We start from the raw sequence: 19,994 nt of genomic DNA on the forward strand, positions 1-19,994 counted from the left end.
GAAAAGCATACATATCCCACTTTAAAAAAAGTAACTGTGCGTTGAAAGCGACGTTTGTTTACATTTATGGACTGTATTCCTGTCCATTGCGTGTGCCCCTGAGAATGGTGCATATAAGGCCAATAGCATTTTTCACATTTCTTTTCGTTTCAGAAATATGTGAGGTGGCAGAGTAAGGTGGAACACCATATACATATCGAAACAAAACCAGTAAAAACAAGAAAGTTCTTAACGACTGAGAAGAAAGCCTCGGTATTGTCAGCTTCATAGAAACAGCGAATTGAAGATCTGTTTTATTATTATTATTATTATTTTACAACCACAAAATGGAGGGTGAATCACCTACAACTTCCACCGCAAATATTGCGCAAATGGAAAGTGCTATTGATGTGCGGTTTTCAGAGAAGGCGTTATTACTTAAGGATTCGTATTGTGAGCCAATCAACATCATAATAATATTTAGAAAGTGTATTTTTCATGGAAACATACACTTTTTAAGTGAAACAATGCCTGTTGACATTGACACACTAAAATTAGGGTAAACTGGACTGACTGTGGTGTTTGTCGCTGGAGTTTAGTGCGAGTCGTTTACGAGATATGGTATTTTGAAAAGTTTCCACACCAACACTTGTTTGCGCCAGTCAACCTAGTAGTCGTTAGGTACGATGTTGTTATATTTCCTTACAGTGTGGTTGTGTGCTCCTTGAGTGCACTGCGACTTACTAGTAGTTAGAGTAACAGCCCAAGCAGTAGGCCTTGAGTGGACGATGGGATTTACCAACACAGAAAAAATCGACATGCTCGTGGCGTATTGAGTATGTACAAACAATGCAGTTCGTTCTTGTACGGTGTGAGCGGCAATATCCCAAAGGACGTCAATAGCCTCTGCAACTATTTATAAAGCTCTTCAGACAGTTACATGAAAGTTGTAGTGTGACACCTGGACAACGTAGCAGAAAGAAACAATAGATGACAGAAGAGGGTGAAATTAATATTCTCACTGCTGTTGCAAAGGATCCGCAAGCTAGCTCCCGCGCAACCACACGAGGAAGTGGCATGAGTCGGACAAGCGTCCTACGCATTTTCCATCGCCATTGGTTCCGTCCCTATCACATCTCTCTCCATCAAGAGCTGCATGTAAACAGTTTATCAGAATCGTGTTAACTTCAGTCAGCGGGCATTAAGACAGGATACTCCAGATGATCGTCTATCTATGAAGCCTGATTTACCAACCACTGCCAGGTAAACTGCCGAGACATGCACTATTAGCCTGTTGACAGTACGCGTTGACTTCGTCAGGTGGAACGTCAGAGTACATGGAGTGTAAACGTGTGGTGTGAGATACTGAACTATCAGCTCAGAGGCCCGTTTTTCATAGATGGAATACTGGATTCGCACATGTATCGCAGCCTCCTCTCAGAAGATCTTCCACGAATGCTGAAAGACGTTCCTCTCCATACTAAAAGGAACCTGTGGTACCAACATTATGGCTGTCCAACTCGTTGTGGAAGAAGTACTACAGCACGTCTTCACAAATTTTTCCAAACTGCTTCACTGGTGGACAAAACTGAAAGATGTTGTCTACAATAACATACCAACTAAACCCGATGATCTGCAACGACTTATTACTGCAGCCTGCTATGACACGCAAGCACGTGTGCAGCAGTCGTACCATACCAGCCTGGTAGCGTGTATTGCCGCTACCGGTGGTAATTTGAACCCACCCTGTAATGGTCAGCTGTCTGATTCTAGGAAATAATCCACATAACTCCTGTACAAACCTATGTTGTCCTTTCGTGTGTGCTACCACAGGTATCGTACAAGTGTCAGCGTGGGAAATTTACAAAATACGATACCTCGTAAACGACTCGCACTAGAATCATGCAACAAACACCACTGACATTCTAATTTGTCTTACTTTTAGTCTGTTAATGTCAACAGGCATCAGTCCACCTAAAAAGTATATGTTTGCACTAAATACTCTTTTAAAATGTTTTTACTATCTGTTGATGGGCTAAGAATACGAGCCCCTGACTACCAACAGCAGTTCCAATTTCCGCAATATTTGCGGTGCAAGTTTTAGGTGATTCATCCTGTATAGGTTATCATATTGTTGTTGTTGTTGTTGTTGTTGTTGTTGTGGTCTTCAGTCCTGAGAATGGTTTGATGCAGCTCTCCATGCTACTCTATCCTGTGAAAGTTTCTTCATCTCCCAGTACCTACTGCAGCCTAAATCCTTCTGAATCTGCTTAGTGTATTCATCTCTTGATCTCCCTCTACGATTTTTACCCTCCGCGCTGCCCTCCAATACTAAATTGGTGATCCCTCGATGTCTCAGAACATGTCCTGCCAACCGATCCCTTCTTCTAGTCAAGTTGTGCCACAAGCTCCTCTTCTCCCCAATTATATTCAATACCTCCTCATTAGTTATGTGATCTACCCATCTAATCTTCAGCATTCTTCTGTAGCACCACATTTCGAAAGCTTCTATTCTCTTCATGTCTAAAATATTTATCGTCCATGTTTCACTTCCATACATGGCTACACTCCATACAAATACTTTCAGAAACGACTTCCTGACATTTAAATCTATACTCGATGTTAACAAATTTCTCTTCTTCAGAAACGCTTTCCCTGCCGTTGCCAGTCTACGTTTTATATCCTCTCTACTTCGGCCATCATCAGTTATTTTGCTCCCCAAACAGCAAAACTCCTTTACTACTTTAAGTGTCTCATTTCCTAATCTAATTCCCTCAGCATCACCTGACTTAATTCGACTACATTCCATTACCCTCGTTTTGCTTTTGTTGATGCTCATCTTATATCCTCCTTTCAAGACACTGTCAACTCCGTTCAGCTGTTCTTCCAAGTCCTTTGCTGTCTCTGACAGAATTACAATGTCATCGGCGAACCTCAAAGTTTTTATTTCTTCTCCCCGGATTTTAATACCTAGTCCAAATTTTTCTTTTGTTTCCTTTACTGCTTGCTCAATATACAGATTCAATAATATCGGGGATAAGCTACAACCCTGTCTCACTCCCTTCCCAACCACTGCTTCCCTTTCATACCCCTCGACTCTTATAACTGCCATCTGGTTTCTGTACAACTTGTAAATAGCCTTTCGCTCCCTGTATTTTATCCCTACCACCTTCAGAATTTGAAAGAGATTATTCCAAACAACATTGTCAAAAGCTTTCTCTAAGTCTACAAATGCTAGACTTGCCTGTATTTTAATCTCAGTACGTAATTCGTTTGAAACCGTCATATTTTAGGATAACTATACTGAAAAACAGCGATATGGCTACTGCCAGCCTGCGCCACTCCCCTCCCCCCCCTCCACCCAATCCTCCTCCATCTTTTGGTGAAACAGACAAAAAAACTGGTCGTCAATTCGCTGTTCCTACGAAGCTGTCAATAATGAGCCGCCCTTCTCTGTCGTTAACACTTTCCTGCTTTTGCTGGTATTGTTTCGATTGACACACATAAAACAAATTTCCGAAATGAAACAAAATGCGAAAAATACAGTTGATTAGAGATATATCTGTGTCAGAAGCTCACATAATGGGCAGGAATGCACAATCAGTTAATGTAAACAAACGACACTTTCACCACGAAGTTATGTTTTTCCAAATGGCATATGTATATTGTTTTCCACAAAAATGGAAACTAGAGGTACATATAGTGACGACAGCAAGTGTTTTCACTGTCCTAAACCTCGTATCATTTGTAGTACGTACACTTTAAAGGATGATAACAGAGCCACAGTTTCCGCAGTAATATGTAGAACTAGGGCTGCCTACAGCAGGCTTCGGGGCGGTGTAGGCAACCCACATTACGGTACCACAACATGGCGGCAGAAACTATGGCACCTTTTCCATTATTTCAAATCTAAATATTCCAAAAAGTATAAGGTTTAGACGAGTGAAACTAAGTCACTCACGGATAATCGTAATAACCTCTAATTTTCGTTTCGGTAGAAAAAAATGTACATATGCCACTTAAAAGAAGCTAACTTTGTGCTCAAAGTGATGTTTGTGTACTTGTTGGGATTGTGCATTCCTGCCCATTGTGTGAGTGCCTGTCATAGGTGTTTCCCTGGCCAATTGCTCTTTTCACATTTTGTTTCACTTCGAGTATCAATGAGGTGGCAAAGTTAGATGGGTCACACTGTATGTATATAAGCCATGGATGGTTTACAGTGTGGCTGGAACAACGACATACATGATGATACTGCTTCTGGCAGTTCCATGTAGGTCAGTGCCCAGTTAGGTATATACCTAAGTGACCTATCAAATAGGATCAGCAGCGTTATTAGAGTGTTGTGTCCAGGTAAGTGTCGCCATTGGGTGATCGCCAGAAATCGCCGGAAGTCTTGAACCAAATTACTGTTTGGTGTAATAAACGACAGCTCTCCTTAAATGTGGATAAATTTAAAATACTACAAGTAAAAAAATAAAAAAAAAATTTGTAACATGATTACAAGGTTAGTGGCGAAAGCCTTGAGCATGTCAAACCTTTTAAGTACTTTGGGGGTAAATCGAAACGTGTTGATCTCGTAAGTACAGTATTGGAGAAGAGGAATGGAAGACAGATTTTAATATGTTTTCAGGAGAAAGACGAATTTACTGGAAGAGTTCTAAGGAAAATGCAATGTCTGTAAGGGAAATCGCACACGATATGATAGAGTGACCAAATATAAAGTAGTCTTCCAATGTTTGGAAACTTTATGAAGTTTGCATAGCAGCAGACGTTGAGCGAACTCTGAGAAGCGCTCAATGGCTTCTGTTGTATATATGTGGATCCAGATGTAAAAATTGTAGGACAGGAAAAGGGTGGATGAGGAGCAGTATGGGCGGATAGCTATGCTCTTTAGTGGAGAGACAGGAGGTGGTGGTGGCGGGTGAATGACACTATAGCTGGGAAGTATGGCTTGAAATGGAAACGCGAGGGAGTGGTTCTGGTACTCAGAAAGGTTATTAGGAAAAGATATCGAGTCAACGTTCGTGGCTGGTAGGGTGAACAAATGTCACCACAGCGGTCTGAATTAGGAAGAGGAAGCTTGTTGAAGTTTCCTTGTGATAGGATGTGTAGCGTGTTTATATTGGTGTGGAGAAGTATCAGCATGGGGTTCTGGAAGAGGGAGCTTGTTGAAGAGTCTTTGGGATAGGATATACAGGCCTCGAAGCGGGAGGAATGTGTGTACATGGGTAAAGGGAAGTGTCAGCATGGGGTTCTGGATTAGGGAGAGGGACGTTGTTGCAGTTCCCTTGGGGTAGGAGATGTAGGGTTGAAGCTGGAGGTATCTGTGTATGTTGGGTTAGGCACAACAACTGTCCAAGGTTGAAGAAGACTAGGTGGACCATGGGGGTTTGCTCCTCTGCGTTATGCAATGTATAGGATTTTGTGGACATGTTCCAGGAACTGGCCGGAGGAGGGGGCTTTGGGATGGCAGGGACAGTTTAAGCTATTTCACCAGGTGGGAAGTAATGACAGCAGGAGGAGGAGTGCGAATATGGAGTATGAAACGGAGTGCTTGGTGTTCAAGGAATTGTAAGGAGTGATCAAACTTTAGGGCTATGGTGATCCTAGATATAAATTACAGCAATAAGAACCCTCGGTCACAAAAATTAAATCCTTTGACCTCGTTTCGGCACTAGTATGAGTGCCTTCAGCAGAAGTAAGACATTCTAACTGACCTATAACATAAGTACAAAAATTATAGGAAAATGTTTTTTATATAGGTGTAACTACTGACAGTACAAGAAAGAAACAATACTTACATGTCACATATACAATAAGTATCAAGCAATAAAGCTTTAGTCACAAAATTTTTAAAAAATAATGCATGGAAGGCTAGCTTTATCGGTTGATATTTATTTCATATGTGACATGTAAGTACTGTGTCTTTCTTGTACTGTTAGTCGGTACTTACACCCACATAAAAAAAATTTCAAAAATTTTTGTAATTAGGTTATAGGCCAGTTTGAATGATTTACTTCTGTTGAAGGCACTCGTACTAGTGCCGAAACCAGGTGAAAAAATTAATTTTTGTGATCGAGGGCTGTTATTGCTTTAATTTTACTTTGTAAACGGTCGCTGACCACGCAGCCATATTCAAAACTTCAAGATCCTAGATACGTTAGCGAAGGTGAAGATGAATCAGATAAGGCTTTGTCGGTATGGAGCGTTGTGTAAGTGTGGCCTGTTATTAGCTTAATACCTTTTGTCTGTTGTGAGCATGTTGAATTCATGATAAGTGCAGTCAGCTTACCGTCAAGAATCACCATGTGTGTTTTTGAGCTGAATGGCACGATTATAAATGGTGAAGTGGAAATAGGGAAGACAGAAATGACAGGTAATGCGTACTATGATTTCTGCATTGCCTCTGACAGAACTGATTTTGAGAAGTAACTGAGCTGAGGAAGGCTGAAGGGCAAAGAAAGAAATGTCGTCTGCATGCAAGAAGAAACAGGAAGGGGGCCAATTGCTGAGGCCTTTCAGGTGCGTAAAGGAGGGCTGAAAACACTTCGCTGTCTGACTGTATCACCTCGTGAACCAGATGGGCCAACGTATTGCCTGTAGTGATCCCAGTGAGTAGTCTGACTACTCTCTGTGTATTTTATGCCACAACTGGCTCTTAAGTCACACAAAGTTATGAGAGCTATTGGCAGGGGATCTTAGTTGATTCCATACTTTTAGACCAACAGGCTTTCAACACTATTCCTCGCAAGTGAATTCTAATCAATTTGCATACCTATAGGAGAATCGCCTCAGCCTGTGACTGGATTCATGATTTCCTATTAGGAAGGTCACATTAACTGAACTTTCGTATAGAAGTAATGTCTGGGTTTCCCAGCGAGGTATTACAAGGCCTCTGCTGTTCTTTATCTGCATAAACGATTTAGGAACAATTTGAGCAGCCCTATAAGATTGTTGGTAGATTATGCTGTCGTTTATCGTCCAGCAAAGTCATCAGAAGACCAAAATGAGTACCAAAATGATTCAGACAAGATATCTTTGTGGCGTGAAAAATGACAAACGATATAAAGTATGTTGCTCTCCACATGAGTGTTAAAAAAATCCGCTAGATTTCTTTTACATGATAAAGCACATAAACTCAAAGCCTCTCGATTCAACTAAATACCCAGTAATTAAAATAACGAACAACTTAAACTGGAACGAACGCATACAAAATGTTGTGAGGAAGGCGAAGGCGAACAAGAGACTGCTTTTTGCTGGCAGAACACTTAGAAGACTTAAAAATCCACTAAAGGGACTGTGTACACTATGCTTGTCCGCCCAAGCAAGGGTATTGCAGCACAGCATAGGATTCTCACCAGATGGGATTGACGAAGATCATCGAACAAGTTCAAAGAAGGACAGCTCTGTCTGTAATGTCGCTAAGTATGGGTGAGAGTGTCACGGATATGATACGTTGGCTGGGGTGGCGATTAATAAAACAACATTGTTTTTCTTTACGACTAAATCCTTTTACGAAATTTCATTCACTAACTTTCTCCTCTAAATGCGAAAATATTTTGTTGACTGTCATCTACATAGAGAGAAATGATCACGGTAACAAACTCGAGAAATCATAGGTCACACGGAAAAAAGTGTGTTTTAATTTTTCCCATGAGCTATTCGAGAGTGGAACTCGCACGGAAAAAAATTAGATGCTCATTTTTACCATGTGCTATTCGACATTGTAACTGTCAAGAAATCATTAGACATAGTCACGTAGACATAGGTGTAGATACAGATGCGCACTATCCGATGAAAAGTATCCGAACACACCTGTGTTATGAGGAATTAAGGACTATATATCACGAGAAGAGAAACCGCTAGTATACAGGGTGGTACATTGATCGTTACCGGGCCAAATATCTCACGAAATAAGCGTCAAACGGAAAAACTGCAAAGACCGAAACTTGTCTAGCTTGAAGGGGGAAACCAGATGGCGCTATGATTGGCCCGCTAGATGGCGCTGCCAGAGGTCAAACGGATATCAACTACGTTTTTTTAAATAGAAACTCCCATTTTTATTACATATTCGTGTAGTACGTAAAGAAATATGAATTTTTTAGTTGTACCACGTTTTTCGCTTTGTGATACATGGCGCTGTAATAGTCACAAACGTGCAAGTACGTGGTATCAGGTAACATTCCGCCACTGCGGACGGTATTTGCTTCGTGATACATTACCCGTGTTAAAATGGACCTTTTACCAATTGCGGAAAAGGTCGATATCATGTTGATGTATGGTTATTGTGATCAAAATGCCGAACGGGCGTGTGCTATATATGCTGCTCGGTATCCTGGACGACATCATCCAAGTGTCCGGACCGTTCGCCGGATAGTTAAGTTATTTAAGAAAACAGGAAGTGTTCAGCCACATGTGAAACGTCAGTCACGACCTACAACAAATGATGATGCTCAAGTAGGTGTTTTAGTTGCTGTCGCGGCTAATCCGCACATCAGTAGCAGACAAATTGCACGAGAATCGGGAATCTCAAAAACGTCGGTGTTGAGAATGCTACATCAACATCGATTGCTCCCGCACCATATTTCTACGCACCAGCAATTGCATGGCGACGACTTTGAACGTCGGGTACAGTTCTGCCACTAGGAACAAAAGAAATTACGGGACGATGACAGATTTTTTGCACGCGTTCTATTTAGCGACGAAGCGTCATTCACCAACAGCGATAACGTAAACCGGCATAATATGCACTATTGGGCAACGGAAAATCCACGATGGTTGCGACAAGTGGAACATCAGCGAACTTGGCGGGTTAATGTATGGTGTGGCATTGTGGGAGGAAGGAAAATTGGCCCCCATTTTATCGATGGCAATCTAAATGGTGCAATGTATGCTGATTTCCTACGTAATGTTCTACCGATGTTACTACAAGATGTTTCACTGTATGTCAGAATGGCGATGTACTTCCAACATGATGGATGTCCGACGCATAGCTCGCGTGCGGTTGAAGTGGTATTGAATAGCATATTTCATGACAGGTGGATTGGTCGTCGAAGCACCATACCGTGGCCCGCACGTTCACCGGATCTGACGTCCCCGGATTTCTTTCTGTGGGGAAAGTTGAAGGATATTTGCTATCGTGATCCACCGACAACGCCTGACAACAAGCGTCAGCGCATTGTCAATGCATGTGCGAACATTACGGAAGGCGAACTACTCGCTGTTGAGAGGCATATCGTTACACGTATTGCCAAATGCAGTCAGGTTGACGGACATCATTTTGAGCATTTATTGCATTAATGTGGTGTTTACAGATAATTACGCAGTAACAGCATGCGTTCTCAGAAATGATATGTTCACAAAGGTACATGTATCATATTGGAACAACCGAAATGAAATGTTCAAATGTACCTACGTTCTGTATTTTAATTTAAAAATCCTACCTGTTACCAACTGTTCGTCTAAAATTGTGAGCCATATGTTTGTGACTATTACAGCGCCATCTATCACAAAGCGAAAAAAGTGGTCCAACTAAAACATTCATATTTCTTTACGTACTACACGAATATGTAATAAAAATGGTAGTTCATATTTAAAAAAGTGCAGCTGATATCCGTTTGACCTATGGCAGCGCCATCTAGCGGGCCGACCATAGCGCCATCTGGTTTCCCACTTCAAGCTAGACAAGTTTCGTTCTTTGCAGTTTTTCCGCTTGAAGCTTATTTCGTGAGATATTTGGCCCGGTCACTATCAATGTACAAGAAGGCTTGGAGTAGTATCTTGTCAGTAGACAAATAGTAACAGCAGAAGGGATCGATCAGGAGAGCTCATAACGTCTAACGTGGACTGTTTATCACACTTCACATGACTGCCATATCTATGAGGGACATTTCAACCTTTCTAAGGCTTCTCAAGTCGACTGTTGTTGAAGGGACTGTGGAGTGGGAACGCAAAGGAACTACAGCAGCTAAACCAAGACTAGACATACCTCATGTGCAGACGGACGGAAATCGTGGAGCATTGCGGAGGTCGATTGCAAGACGAATTGCGTGAAATCGGCGGACTGAATCACTTGTGAGCTCCAAAGTGCTACCAGGAGTCCACCCAGCACGATAACTGTGCATAGATAGTGGAAAGGAATGGTGTACGATGGTGGAGCACTCCTCATAAGCCAGACACTTGTGTAGTTGATTCTGAGCGACGCTTGAGGTGGTGTAAAGACGGGCGCCACTGCACTGTGGAGTTATTTGGAGTGACGACTCACACTGTAGCCTCTGCCAATCCGACAGAAAGTTTTAGGTCTGATGAATGGCGGCAGAGCGCCACCTGGCGTCAGATGTGAAGCGAACAGTGAAGCGTAGAGTAGGTGGTGCAACGGTATGGGAATGTGGTCCCCTGACTGCACTTAAAGAAGAAGCTAAATTCAGAATGATATGAACACGTTTTACTACTCTGTGAAGTGCGTGCATTGGAGGAACGGTTAGGAGACTATTATTGTCTCAGCATGGAAAAATGGCTCTGAGCACTATGGGACTTAAGATCTGATGTCATCAGTCCCCTAGAACTTAGAACTACTTAAACCTAACTAAGCTAAGGACATCACACACATCCATGTCCAAGGCAGGATTCGAACCTGCGACCGTAGCGGTCGCGCGGTTCCAGACTGAAGCGCCTAGAACCACTCGACCACACCGGCCGGCTCTCAGCATGGAAATGCACCCTCTCATAGAGCAGCGTCTTTGAGCCGATGGTTTGTTGACAATGACTTTCCCGAAACGGACTGGCCTGCTCGGAGACCCGACCTCAACGCAGTGGATCACCTAGCTCCAGACCCCAACGCCCAACGTCACTACCTCCTCTAGTTTCGGCCCTTAAGAAGAATGGGCTGCCATGCCTCCCGAGATATTTAAACACTTAATTGAAAGTTTTTTTTCCCTCAAATTTCAAGCAGCGATAAAGGTGAAGTGTGGACACACAGATATTAAAATCCACTAACAGGTGTCCGGATCAGATAGTACAGATATGAGTCTTCGTATCGATATCTTCTGCCAGGGAAGGTACAGTCAGATGACAAAACTCATGTGATCGACATGTGCACATATACAGATGGAGGTCATATCGATATCTTCTGCCAGGAATACTACTCTGATGTGACAAAAGGCATGGGATCGGAAAATGCAGATATACAGATGATTTATCTGAAAAGATTTCCGACTTGATTATGGCCCCACGACGTGGATTAACAGAATGTGAACGCGGAATGGTAGTTGGAGCTAGACGCACGAACATTCCATTTTGGAAATCGCAAGGGAATTCAGTATTCCGACATCCACAGTGCCAAGAGTGTTTCGAGAATACCTGACATCAGGCATTACCTCTCAGCACGGACGACGCAGTGGCCGCTTTCCTTCACTTAATGATAGCAGTGGCGTTTGCACAGAGATGTCAGTGCTATTTCCTTTGCTAACAGCACCTGTACTCGAGACGAAATCGGTTGGACCCTTGACGAGTGGAAAAACGTGACCTATTCACATGAGCTCCGATTGCAGCCGGTAAGAGCTCATGGTAGAGTTCGAGGATGCCGCGTAGAGATGTCAGTGCTAACTGACGTGAGTGAAATAACCGCCGAAATGAATGTGGGACGTACTACGAACATATCTGTTAGGTCACTGATGCCAAATTTGGTGTTAATGGGCTATGGGAACGGCCTATCGACGCTATTACCTTTGCTAACAGCGCCAGTAACGCCTCTCCTGTGCTCTAGACCATATCCGTTGGACCCTTGACGAGTGGAAAACTATCACTTGTGCAGCTGAATTCCGCTTTCAATTGGTAAGAGCTCACGGTAGAGTTCGAGGATGGCGCAGATCCTACGAATCCATGGACACAGGATCTCAACAAGGCAATGTGTAAGCTGGCGGTGGCTCCATATGGTGTGGGCTGTGTTTACATGGAATGGACTGGTTCCTCTGGTCCAACTGAACCGATCACTGAGTGGAAATAGTTATGTTCAGCTACTTGGAGACCATGCGGAGCCAACAACGATAGAATTGTTATGGATGACATTGTGCCATGTCACCGGTCCACAGTTGTTCGCGATTGGTCTGAAGAACATTCTGGACATTTCGAGTGAATGATTTGGACGCCCGGATCGCCCGACATCGAAAGTTTGTGGGACATAATTCAGAGGTCTGTTCGTGCACAAGCTCCTGCACCTGCAACATTTTCGTCGTACAGGGAGGTAGGCTCAAAATTTCTGCAGCGGACTTCTAACGAGTTGTTGAGTCCACGCCATGTCGACTCGCTGCACTACGCTGGGCGAAAGGTGGTCCAACGCGATATGAAGAGCTTCTTAATGCTTGTTGATGGTTGCCGATGATACACCCGACAGACAAGAATTAACTGGTGAAATTGTAAACGATGTTTTTCAGAAAATCATTAAGTGGTTCTCTGCAAATGGGCTCTCATTAAACTTTGACAAAACACAGTATATACAGTTCCACACAGTAAATGGAATGACCGCTTTAATAAATATAGACTTCGATCAGAAATCGGTAGCTAAAGTAGAATATTCAAAATTTCTAGGTGTATGCATTGATGAGCGGTTGAACTGAAAAAAACACACTCAGGATCTGCTGAAACGTTTGAGATCAGCTACTTATGATATTAGGGTCATTGCAAATGTTGGCGATATATATCTCAGTAAATTAGCTTACCACGCCTATTTTCATTCTCTGCTTTCGTATGGCATCATATTCTGGGGTAGCTCATCATTGAGTAAAAGAGTGTTCATTGCACAAAAGCGTGTAATCAGAATAATTGCTGGAGCTCATCCAAGATCATGCTGCAGACACTTATTTAAAGAGCTAGAAATCTTCACTGTAGCCTCACAATATATATATTCACTTATGAAATTTGTTATTAACAATCCGAACGAATTCAAAAGTAATAGCAGTGTACATGGCTACAACACTAGGAGAAAGGACGATCTTCACTACTCAAGGTTAAATCTAACTTTGGCTCAGAAGGGGGTAAATTATGCTGCCATAAAAGTCTTTGGACACTTACCTAATAGCATCAAAAGTCTGACAGATAGCCATATAAGATTTAGAAGGAAATTAAAAGAATTTCTTAATGGCAACTCCTTTTACTCATTAGATGAATTTTTGGATATAGTAAGTGGGTAACTCCCCCAACCGCTACAATACAAAAAAAATTAAAAATATTGAGTGTCATGTAATATTTTGTCTAATGTAATATCTCGTATAGACACCTTTTATTAATCTGACACGTTCCACATCATTACGAAGTGTCGTATTCATGATCTATGGAACAAGTAATAATCTAATCTAATCTAATAATTTACCAACTACCGTATGTATTATAGAAATTTATTTTATTTTGTGAACTTCTATGTGCTACCAATTTCGGCATTATATTAATGACATCTTCAGGCCCCACTCGTCATAGTCGTAAAATCGCTATACACGGAAGGAGCCATTTAACTGGATCCGTGAATCAATCCGTCCTGCAACAGCTCTTCGTGGCCAGGCGACACAGGCTGAGGTATGACTTTCGTCACCTCAGCGTATCTAGTTATCAGGAACAGCTGTTAGTTACCCCCGGCTGCCTGCCGCCAGCTGGCAGTGACAGCAGCAAGTGTCCGAGGCGACGGGGGCGGCCGCGTGGGCGCGCTCTGCCCCCGCCCTAGCGCCAGCGCCAGCTATTCGCGTCACGCCACCCGCCGTTGTGTCATTGTCCGCCGGCCCTCGGTGTTGCAGCGGCTGACCTTGGCGGCGACCTGCGCGTGGCTGTGCCTGCTGGCGGGCGTCCAGCGCGCGGCCGCGGGCGTCGCCTACTACGGGACCGCGGCGCAGGCGCAGCAGCTGCTGCCCGGCTCCGCCAGCGTCGTGCTCGTCCCGCAGGGCAGCACCGCCAACCTCGCCAGGTAACGCCGCGGTGTCTGCTCTGCCCGCTGCTCTGCCACTGACTAGTCGTAGCTTCCCATCACACCTGTACCTCTCACACTCCACCTCCTCTCGACCTAGTGTTTCTACACTGCTACCCGACACCATCATCAGCAACCGGTTTTAGTCCCCCTCTTCGTTAGTATTGCTAACTAACAGCAATACCATCATCATGCTCGGTGTTAGGGGTTGTTGTTGTTGTGCTCTTCAGTCCTGAGACTGGTTTGATGCAGCTCTCCATGCTACTCTATCCTGTGCAAGCTTCTTCATTTCCCAGTACCTACTGCAGCCTAGATCCTTTTGAATCTGTTTAGTGTAATCATCTCTTGGTGTCCCTCTACGATTTTCACCCTCCACGCTGCCCTCCAATACTAAATTGGTAATCCCTCGATGTCTCAGAACATGTCCTACCAACCGATCCATTCTTCTAGTCAAGTTGTGCCACAAGATCCTCTTCTCCCCAATTCTGTTCAATACCCCCTCATTAGTTATGCCACCAACCCATCTAATCTACAATATTCTTCTGTAGCACCACATTTCGAAAGCTTCTATTCTCTTCTTGTCGAAACTATTTATCGTCCACGTTTCAATTCCATACATGGGTACGCTCCATACAAATACCTTCAGAAACGACTTCCTGACATTTAAATCTAAACTCGATGTTAAAAAATTTTTCTTCTTCAGAAACGCTTTCCTTGCCATTGCCAGTCTACATTTTATATCCTCTCTGCTTCGACCATCATTAGTTATTTTTCTCCCCAAATAGCAAAACTCATTTACTACTTTATGTGTCTCATTTCCGAATCTAATTCCCTCATCATCACCCGACTTAATTCGACTACATTCCATTATCCTCGTTTTGCTTTTGTTGATATTCATCTTATACCCTCATTTCAAGACACTGTCCATTCCGTTCAACTGCTCTTCCAAGTCCTTTGCTGTCTCTGACAGAATTACAATGTCATCGGCGAACCTCAAACTAATTTTTTCTTTCTCCATGGATTTTAATACCTATTCCGAACTCTACTGCTTGCTCAATATACTGTGCTCGTTGGTACATTAATGTCTAACTACTTCAGGGTGTTAGTTGTTTTATTTTTTTGCAATCACATACACTACTGGCCATTGAAATTGCTACACCACGAAGATGACATGCTACAGACACGAAATTTAACACACAGGAAGAAGATGCTGTGATATGCAAATGATTAGCTTTTCAGAGCATTCACACAAGGTTGGCGCCGGTGGCGACACCTACAACGTGCCGACATGAGGATAGTTTCCAACCGATTTCTCATACACAAGCAGCAATTGCCCGGCGTTGCCTGGTGAAACGTTGTTGTGATGCCTCGTGTAAGGAGGAGAAATGCGTACGATCTCGTTTCCGACTTTGATAAAGGTCGGATTGTAGCCTATCGCGATTGCGGTTTATCGTATCGTGACATCGCTGCTAGCGTTGGTCGAGATCCAATGATTGTTAGCAGAATATGGAATCGGTGGGTTCAGGAGGGTAATAGGGAACGCCGTGATGGATCCCAACAGCCTCGCATCACTAGCAGTCGAGATGACAGGCATCGTATCCGCATGGCTGTAACGGCTCGTACAGACACGCCTCGATCCCTGAGTCAACAGATAGGGACGTTTGCAAGACAACAACCATATGCACGTTTAGAGCACTATGGACTATCAGCTCGGAGACCACGGCTGCCGCTTTTACGGCCAGAGGTGGTTGTTCTGGGTACTGATTTCTCAGGATCTATGCACCCAAATTGCGTGAAAATGTAATCACATGTCAGTTCTAGTATAATATATTTGTCCAATGAGTACCCGTTTATCACCTGCATATGTTCTTGGTGTAGCAATTTTTACGGCCAGTAGTGTAATTTACTGCCTGTTGTTCTTTCCACAGTCGTAAGTGCACCGTGAATTGGACTATGCCTGTCAATATAGCCCACATGTCCATAATTCAGTACCTGACCTGCTGGCCCAGAGGAAAATAAACATTAATGGCTTGTTTGTACCATGCATGCTTGGAGATATTAATCAAGATAAAGACATACCATTCGTAATAGCTATAATTATTAGTCTGCAAATGAAGTAAATACTGATTTACTATGGTCCATACACTGTCCTCAGTCATCAATAGAAATATCTCCACTCATATTACTAACACCCTGTATAGTTTAAAAAAAAAAAAAAAAAAAAAAAAAAAAAAAAAAAAAAAAAAAACCTCGATGACTTATTCAAGAAATACAGCTCCTCACTCCTCATATTGCCCAATACAATAATGCATAGATCCATTTCTAGCCAATATTTGTCTTGACACATACTGGCAGACTCGTCGGATGTTCTCTTGAAGGGTATCGTGCAAAATTCTGTCCAGTTTCCACGTTATGTCCCCAACATACCGAAATGGTTAGAGGGCCTTGCCCATAATCCTGTAGTTGGGGAGGGACCGGGCGAACGTTCTGGTCAAGAGCCGTGGAAGGGTTTGTCAAGCACGAATACAATCAGTAGAAAGCCACACAGTGTGCAGGAGGTCACTACCTTGCCGAAATGTAAACCCATGTAGGGCTTCCATGAAGGGCAACAAAGCGGGCGAAGAGCATCGTTGATTTACCTCTGTGCTGTAAGAGTGCCACGGATGATAACCAAAGCGGTCCTTCTGTGAAATGAAATAACTCAGGCCATCACACCTAGTTCTCCAGCCATGTGGCGGGCAACATTCAGATTGGTATCCCACTGCTGTCTGGGTCGTCTCCACACACGTCTTTGTCCTGGAATCCCATTGACTGGAGTAGAATTGTGTTCGCTGATGACTCCCGCTTCGAAATGAACCCTGATGACCAGCAAAGAGGTGTCTGCGAGGCTTCAGAGAGCGGTGGTATACCGACCTGACTGCCGCCTGCCGTATAGCCTCACAACAGAAGTGATGGTCTGAGGTGCCTTTTCCTTTCATAGCACTTGATTGTCATCCGCGATGCCCTTACAGCACAGCGATACGTCGATGACATTCTACGCCCCGTTGTGTTGTCCTTCATGGCAAGCCATCCTGGGGTTACATTTCAGCAAGGTAATGTCCGCCCACAAATGGTTAAAATGGATATAAGCACTATGTGACTTAACTTCTGAGGTCATCAGTCCCGTAGAACTACTTAAACCTAACTAACCTAAGGACATCACACACATCCATGCCCGAGGCAGGATTCGAACCTGCGACCGTAGCAGCAGCTCGGGTTCCAGACTGAAGCGCCTAGAACCGCTCGGCCACCCCGGCCGGCTGTCCGCCCACACAGAGCGAGAGGTTCTACAGGTTTTCTACGCGCTTGCCAAACCCTACCTTGGCCAGTGAGGTCGCTAATTCAGAACGTTTGTAGTGTCACGGACAGAGTCGTAAAGCCAACTCGGGATTTTGACGACCTGTCGAGTCAAATGGAAGGAATTTGGCACAATATCCCTCAGGAGGACATTCAACAATTCTGCCACTGAATGCCAAACCGAATAACTGCTTGCATGTGGGCCAGAGGTCGCTCAACGCCTTACTGACTAGGTCAATTTGTAAAGCTCTTTCTCTTGAATAAATCATCCAGTATTTCTGAATTTGTTTGTCTCTGTATGTACATCACACTACGGATTTCTGTCCTATTCGGACAGTTCCAACGTGTTGTCTCGTTTTTTTCCACTCAGAACGTATTTATAGCGAGAGTTTTCAGGAAAATTTTCTGAATATTTTATTATGAGGGACTTGTGGTCTCCAGTGGCTGGTTACTGATTGACTGTATTTCGTTTGACTTCTTACTGTTACTTTTCCTTCTGTTTCTACCACACTGAAGATATGAGTACAACAGCGCAAATGTTGATGGGTTGCATTGCATTTCTTGTTTCGAAACAAACTTGTTCCATCCGTTGACAGTACTTGCCCTTGCCTTTGATAGTAATAATGCTCAACAATTTCAGTATTACTTTGTAACGAGCCACTGCACACCACTGGTCCCTTATACAAAAACACTTACAAAACATCTCTAACTATTTCTGAAATTCTGTTAGTGGAGGATGGGATAATCTACACGCAGTAAATGGAGAAAATAATATGAACACATGTGAAAAGAAACTAAATCTTTGTTAGTAGGTTGTCTCCCTTCCCTTTTTTTTATTTACTGTTTCCATTCCATCTCGAACAGACAGAAACAGATGTCGTGACAACAGAAGGTTTACATACTCACCCTTCCACCAAGAAACCAGAAAATTCTCATTGTGTCCTTGAACCACTCCACAAAGGTCCAGTCATATAGAGATCAGGGAACTGAAGACAGTACACTAAGTTCATCATCGAATCCATTAAACTAGTCTCGGATAGTTCCAGAAGTGATAATGGGAGCATTTCGTCTTAGTGCCTAGGTTGTCGTTAACCGGGAAGCTCAGCTTGCTTCATAGTTCCTTCTTTCCGGCAAATCCATCGATTCAGCAAAAGTGGGCAATCCCATCACTGAAACATAACCATGCTTCAGACTAGTGTGGAGACAGTAGCACGACATGCCACTGTCTTTCGTTTTCTGGACATACCCATTTCACAGATCTTCTGTCAGTTTCAAGGAGCTTGGATTACGATTTTTTTCCCCTGTTTAGTGTTAACTGCCGCTACAGTAGACTTCTCCCAACAATCATAATAGTGGCCGCTTTCATGACGGGAGCTAAGACAAGCCTTAGCAATCATACAAGTTTTAAAAACTGAGTGATCATAAATAATTAAATTTTAACATTGGAACTAACCGAAATCACTGCTAATAATAGGCCGTGCGTAAACTAGAGGGAGAAGGGACACTACATGTTCTTCTTTGAGTAGTGCTTGTACACACATGTCCAAATTATTTTGTCCACTTGCCGTATCGCCTCTTATGCAAGGGTTTCGAAATTGTTACCCAGTACCTTCAGCAAGAAGTTATCTGCCTTTCTAGTGGTAGGCTTTCACTACTACTGACATAATCGTCAACAACAAGTTGTCTTTTTCCTGTTGTAGCAGTGCTTTGTCTTCCCGCACATAAACCATCATGAGCGATGCAAGCTATGTGTCCGCACTTTCGAAAGCTTTTCCTGTTTCTGACCGTCGCTCTCACAAAGATCGCTGATAACTCCAGCCACCGATACCTCACCCTAAATAGCATTTTCCTAAACAACTAAGCACTGATTTCTGCAGTAGACTCTCATTTGGAAGAACCCGATTACGGTCCTATCTTGGTAGCCAAATTGTTTTTGGAAAACTTAAGTTGCCTCATGTGGATTGCGGCATTAGTTGGTTAAATAATTATAGGCCTACTTGTATTTCCTTCCTTGTCATTATCTGTCATTAACTTGTGCTGCGTCTCTAATGACAGCACCGTCGACAGAGTGCTAGGTCACAAAAGGAGGAATGTAAGCATCGATGACGCGTACGATAAAAGAGAAATCTCTCTTCAGCTTTTAAGTCAGATGGGAGTGAGTGAACGAGTCTCATTTTATAGGTTTCCTCCTCACTGTCTCACAACAATTTTAGTCACATACACACACATACCCACACACACTTATACACACACAGACACACACAAAGTAGCAGCAGCAACAACAACAATATTGAAGCTCCTAATAAATCCTTGTAAAAGACGAAGTCAAGGAATTTTATTGTCTAGGAAGGAAAATATGGTACGATAAGACGAAGCAAGAAGGATATAGACAGGAGATTAGCATATTTACAATGAGCATTATTCCCTAAAACAAATCCAGTAGTATCAAACATAGGCTTAATTAGAGGAAAAAAATTCTGAGAGTGTACGTCTGGAGCATTGTATGGCGCACAAGCGTGGCTGTGAGAAAACCAGAAGGGAAGAGAATCGAAGTGTTTGAGACGTGGTGCCACAGAAGTATGCGGTCAATTAAGAGGACTAAAAACGAAAATATTAATAGATCAAAATGCGCTTCAGTTGCAATTAATTTCGTATTTATTACACGCCAGCTTTCGAAGTCTAAAGTATCATCTACAGGTGCAACCAAATAATTTGGAAACACAAACGGCCA

At 43.1% G+C, this 19,994-nt stretch overlaps 1 protein-coding gene across 1 annotated transcript in view; it reads left to right on the top strand.

Moving 5' to 3' along the window:
• LOC124711723 (translation initiation factor IF-2-like) overlaps window positions 1-19,994 on the top strand; it is an 85,081-nt gene that overhangs the window by 11,974 nt on the left and 53,113 nt on the right. Inside the window, exon 2 of the mRNA XM_047241932.1 lies at window positions 13,761-13,927. Coding sequence (XP_047097888.1) covers window positions 13,761-13,927 — 167 coding nt within the window. The remainder of the gene's footprint in view (window positions 1-13,760; window positions 13,928-19,994) is intronic.

This window comes from Schistocerca piceifrons, chromosome 8 (genome assembly GCF_021461385.2).
Source record: "Schistocerca piceifrons isolate TAMUIC-IGC-003096 chromosome 8, iqSchPice1.1, whole genome shotgun sequence".
NCBI lineage: Eukaryota > Metazoa > Arthropoda > Insecta > Orthoptera > Acrididae > Schistocerca > Schistocerca piceifrons.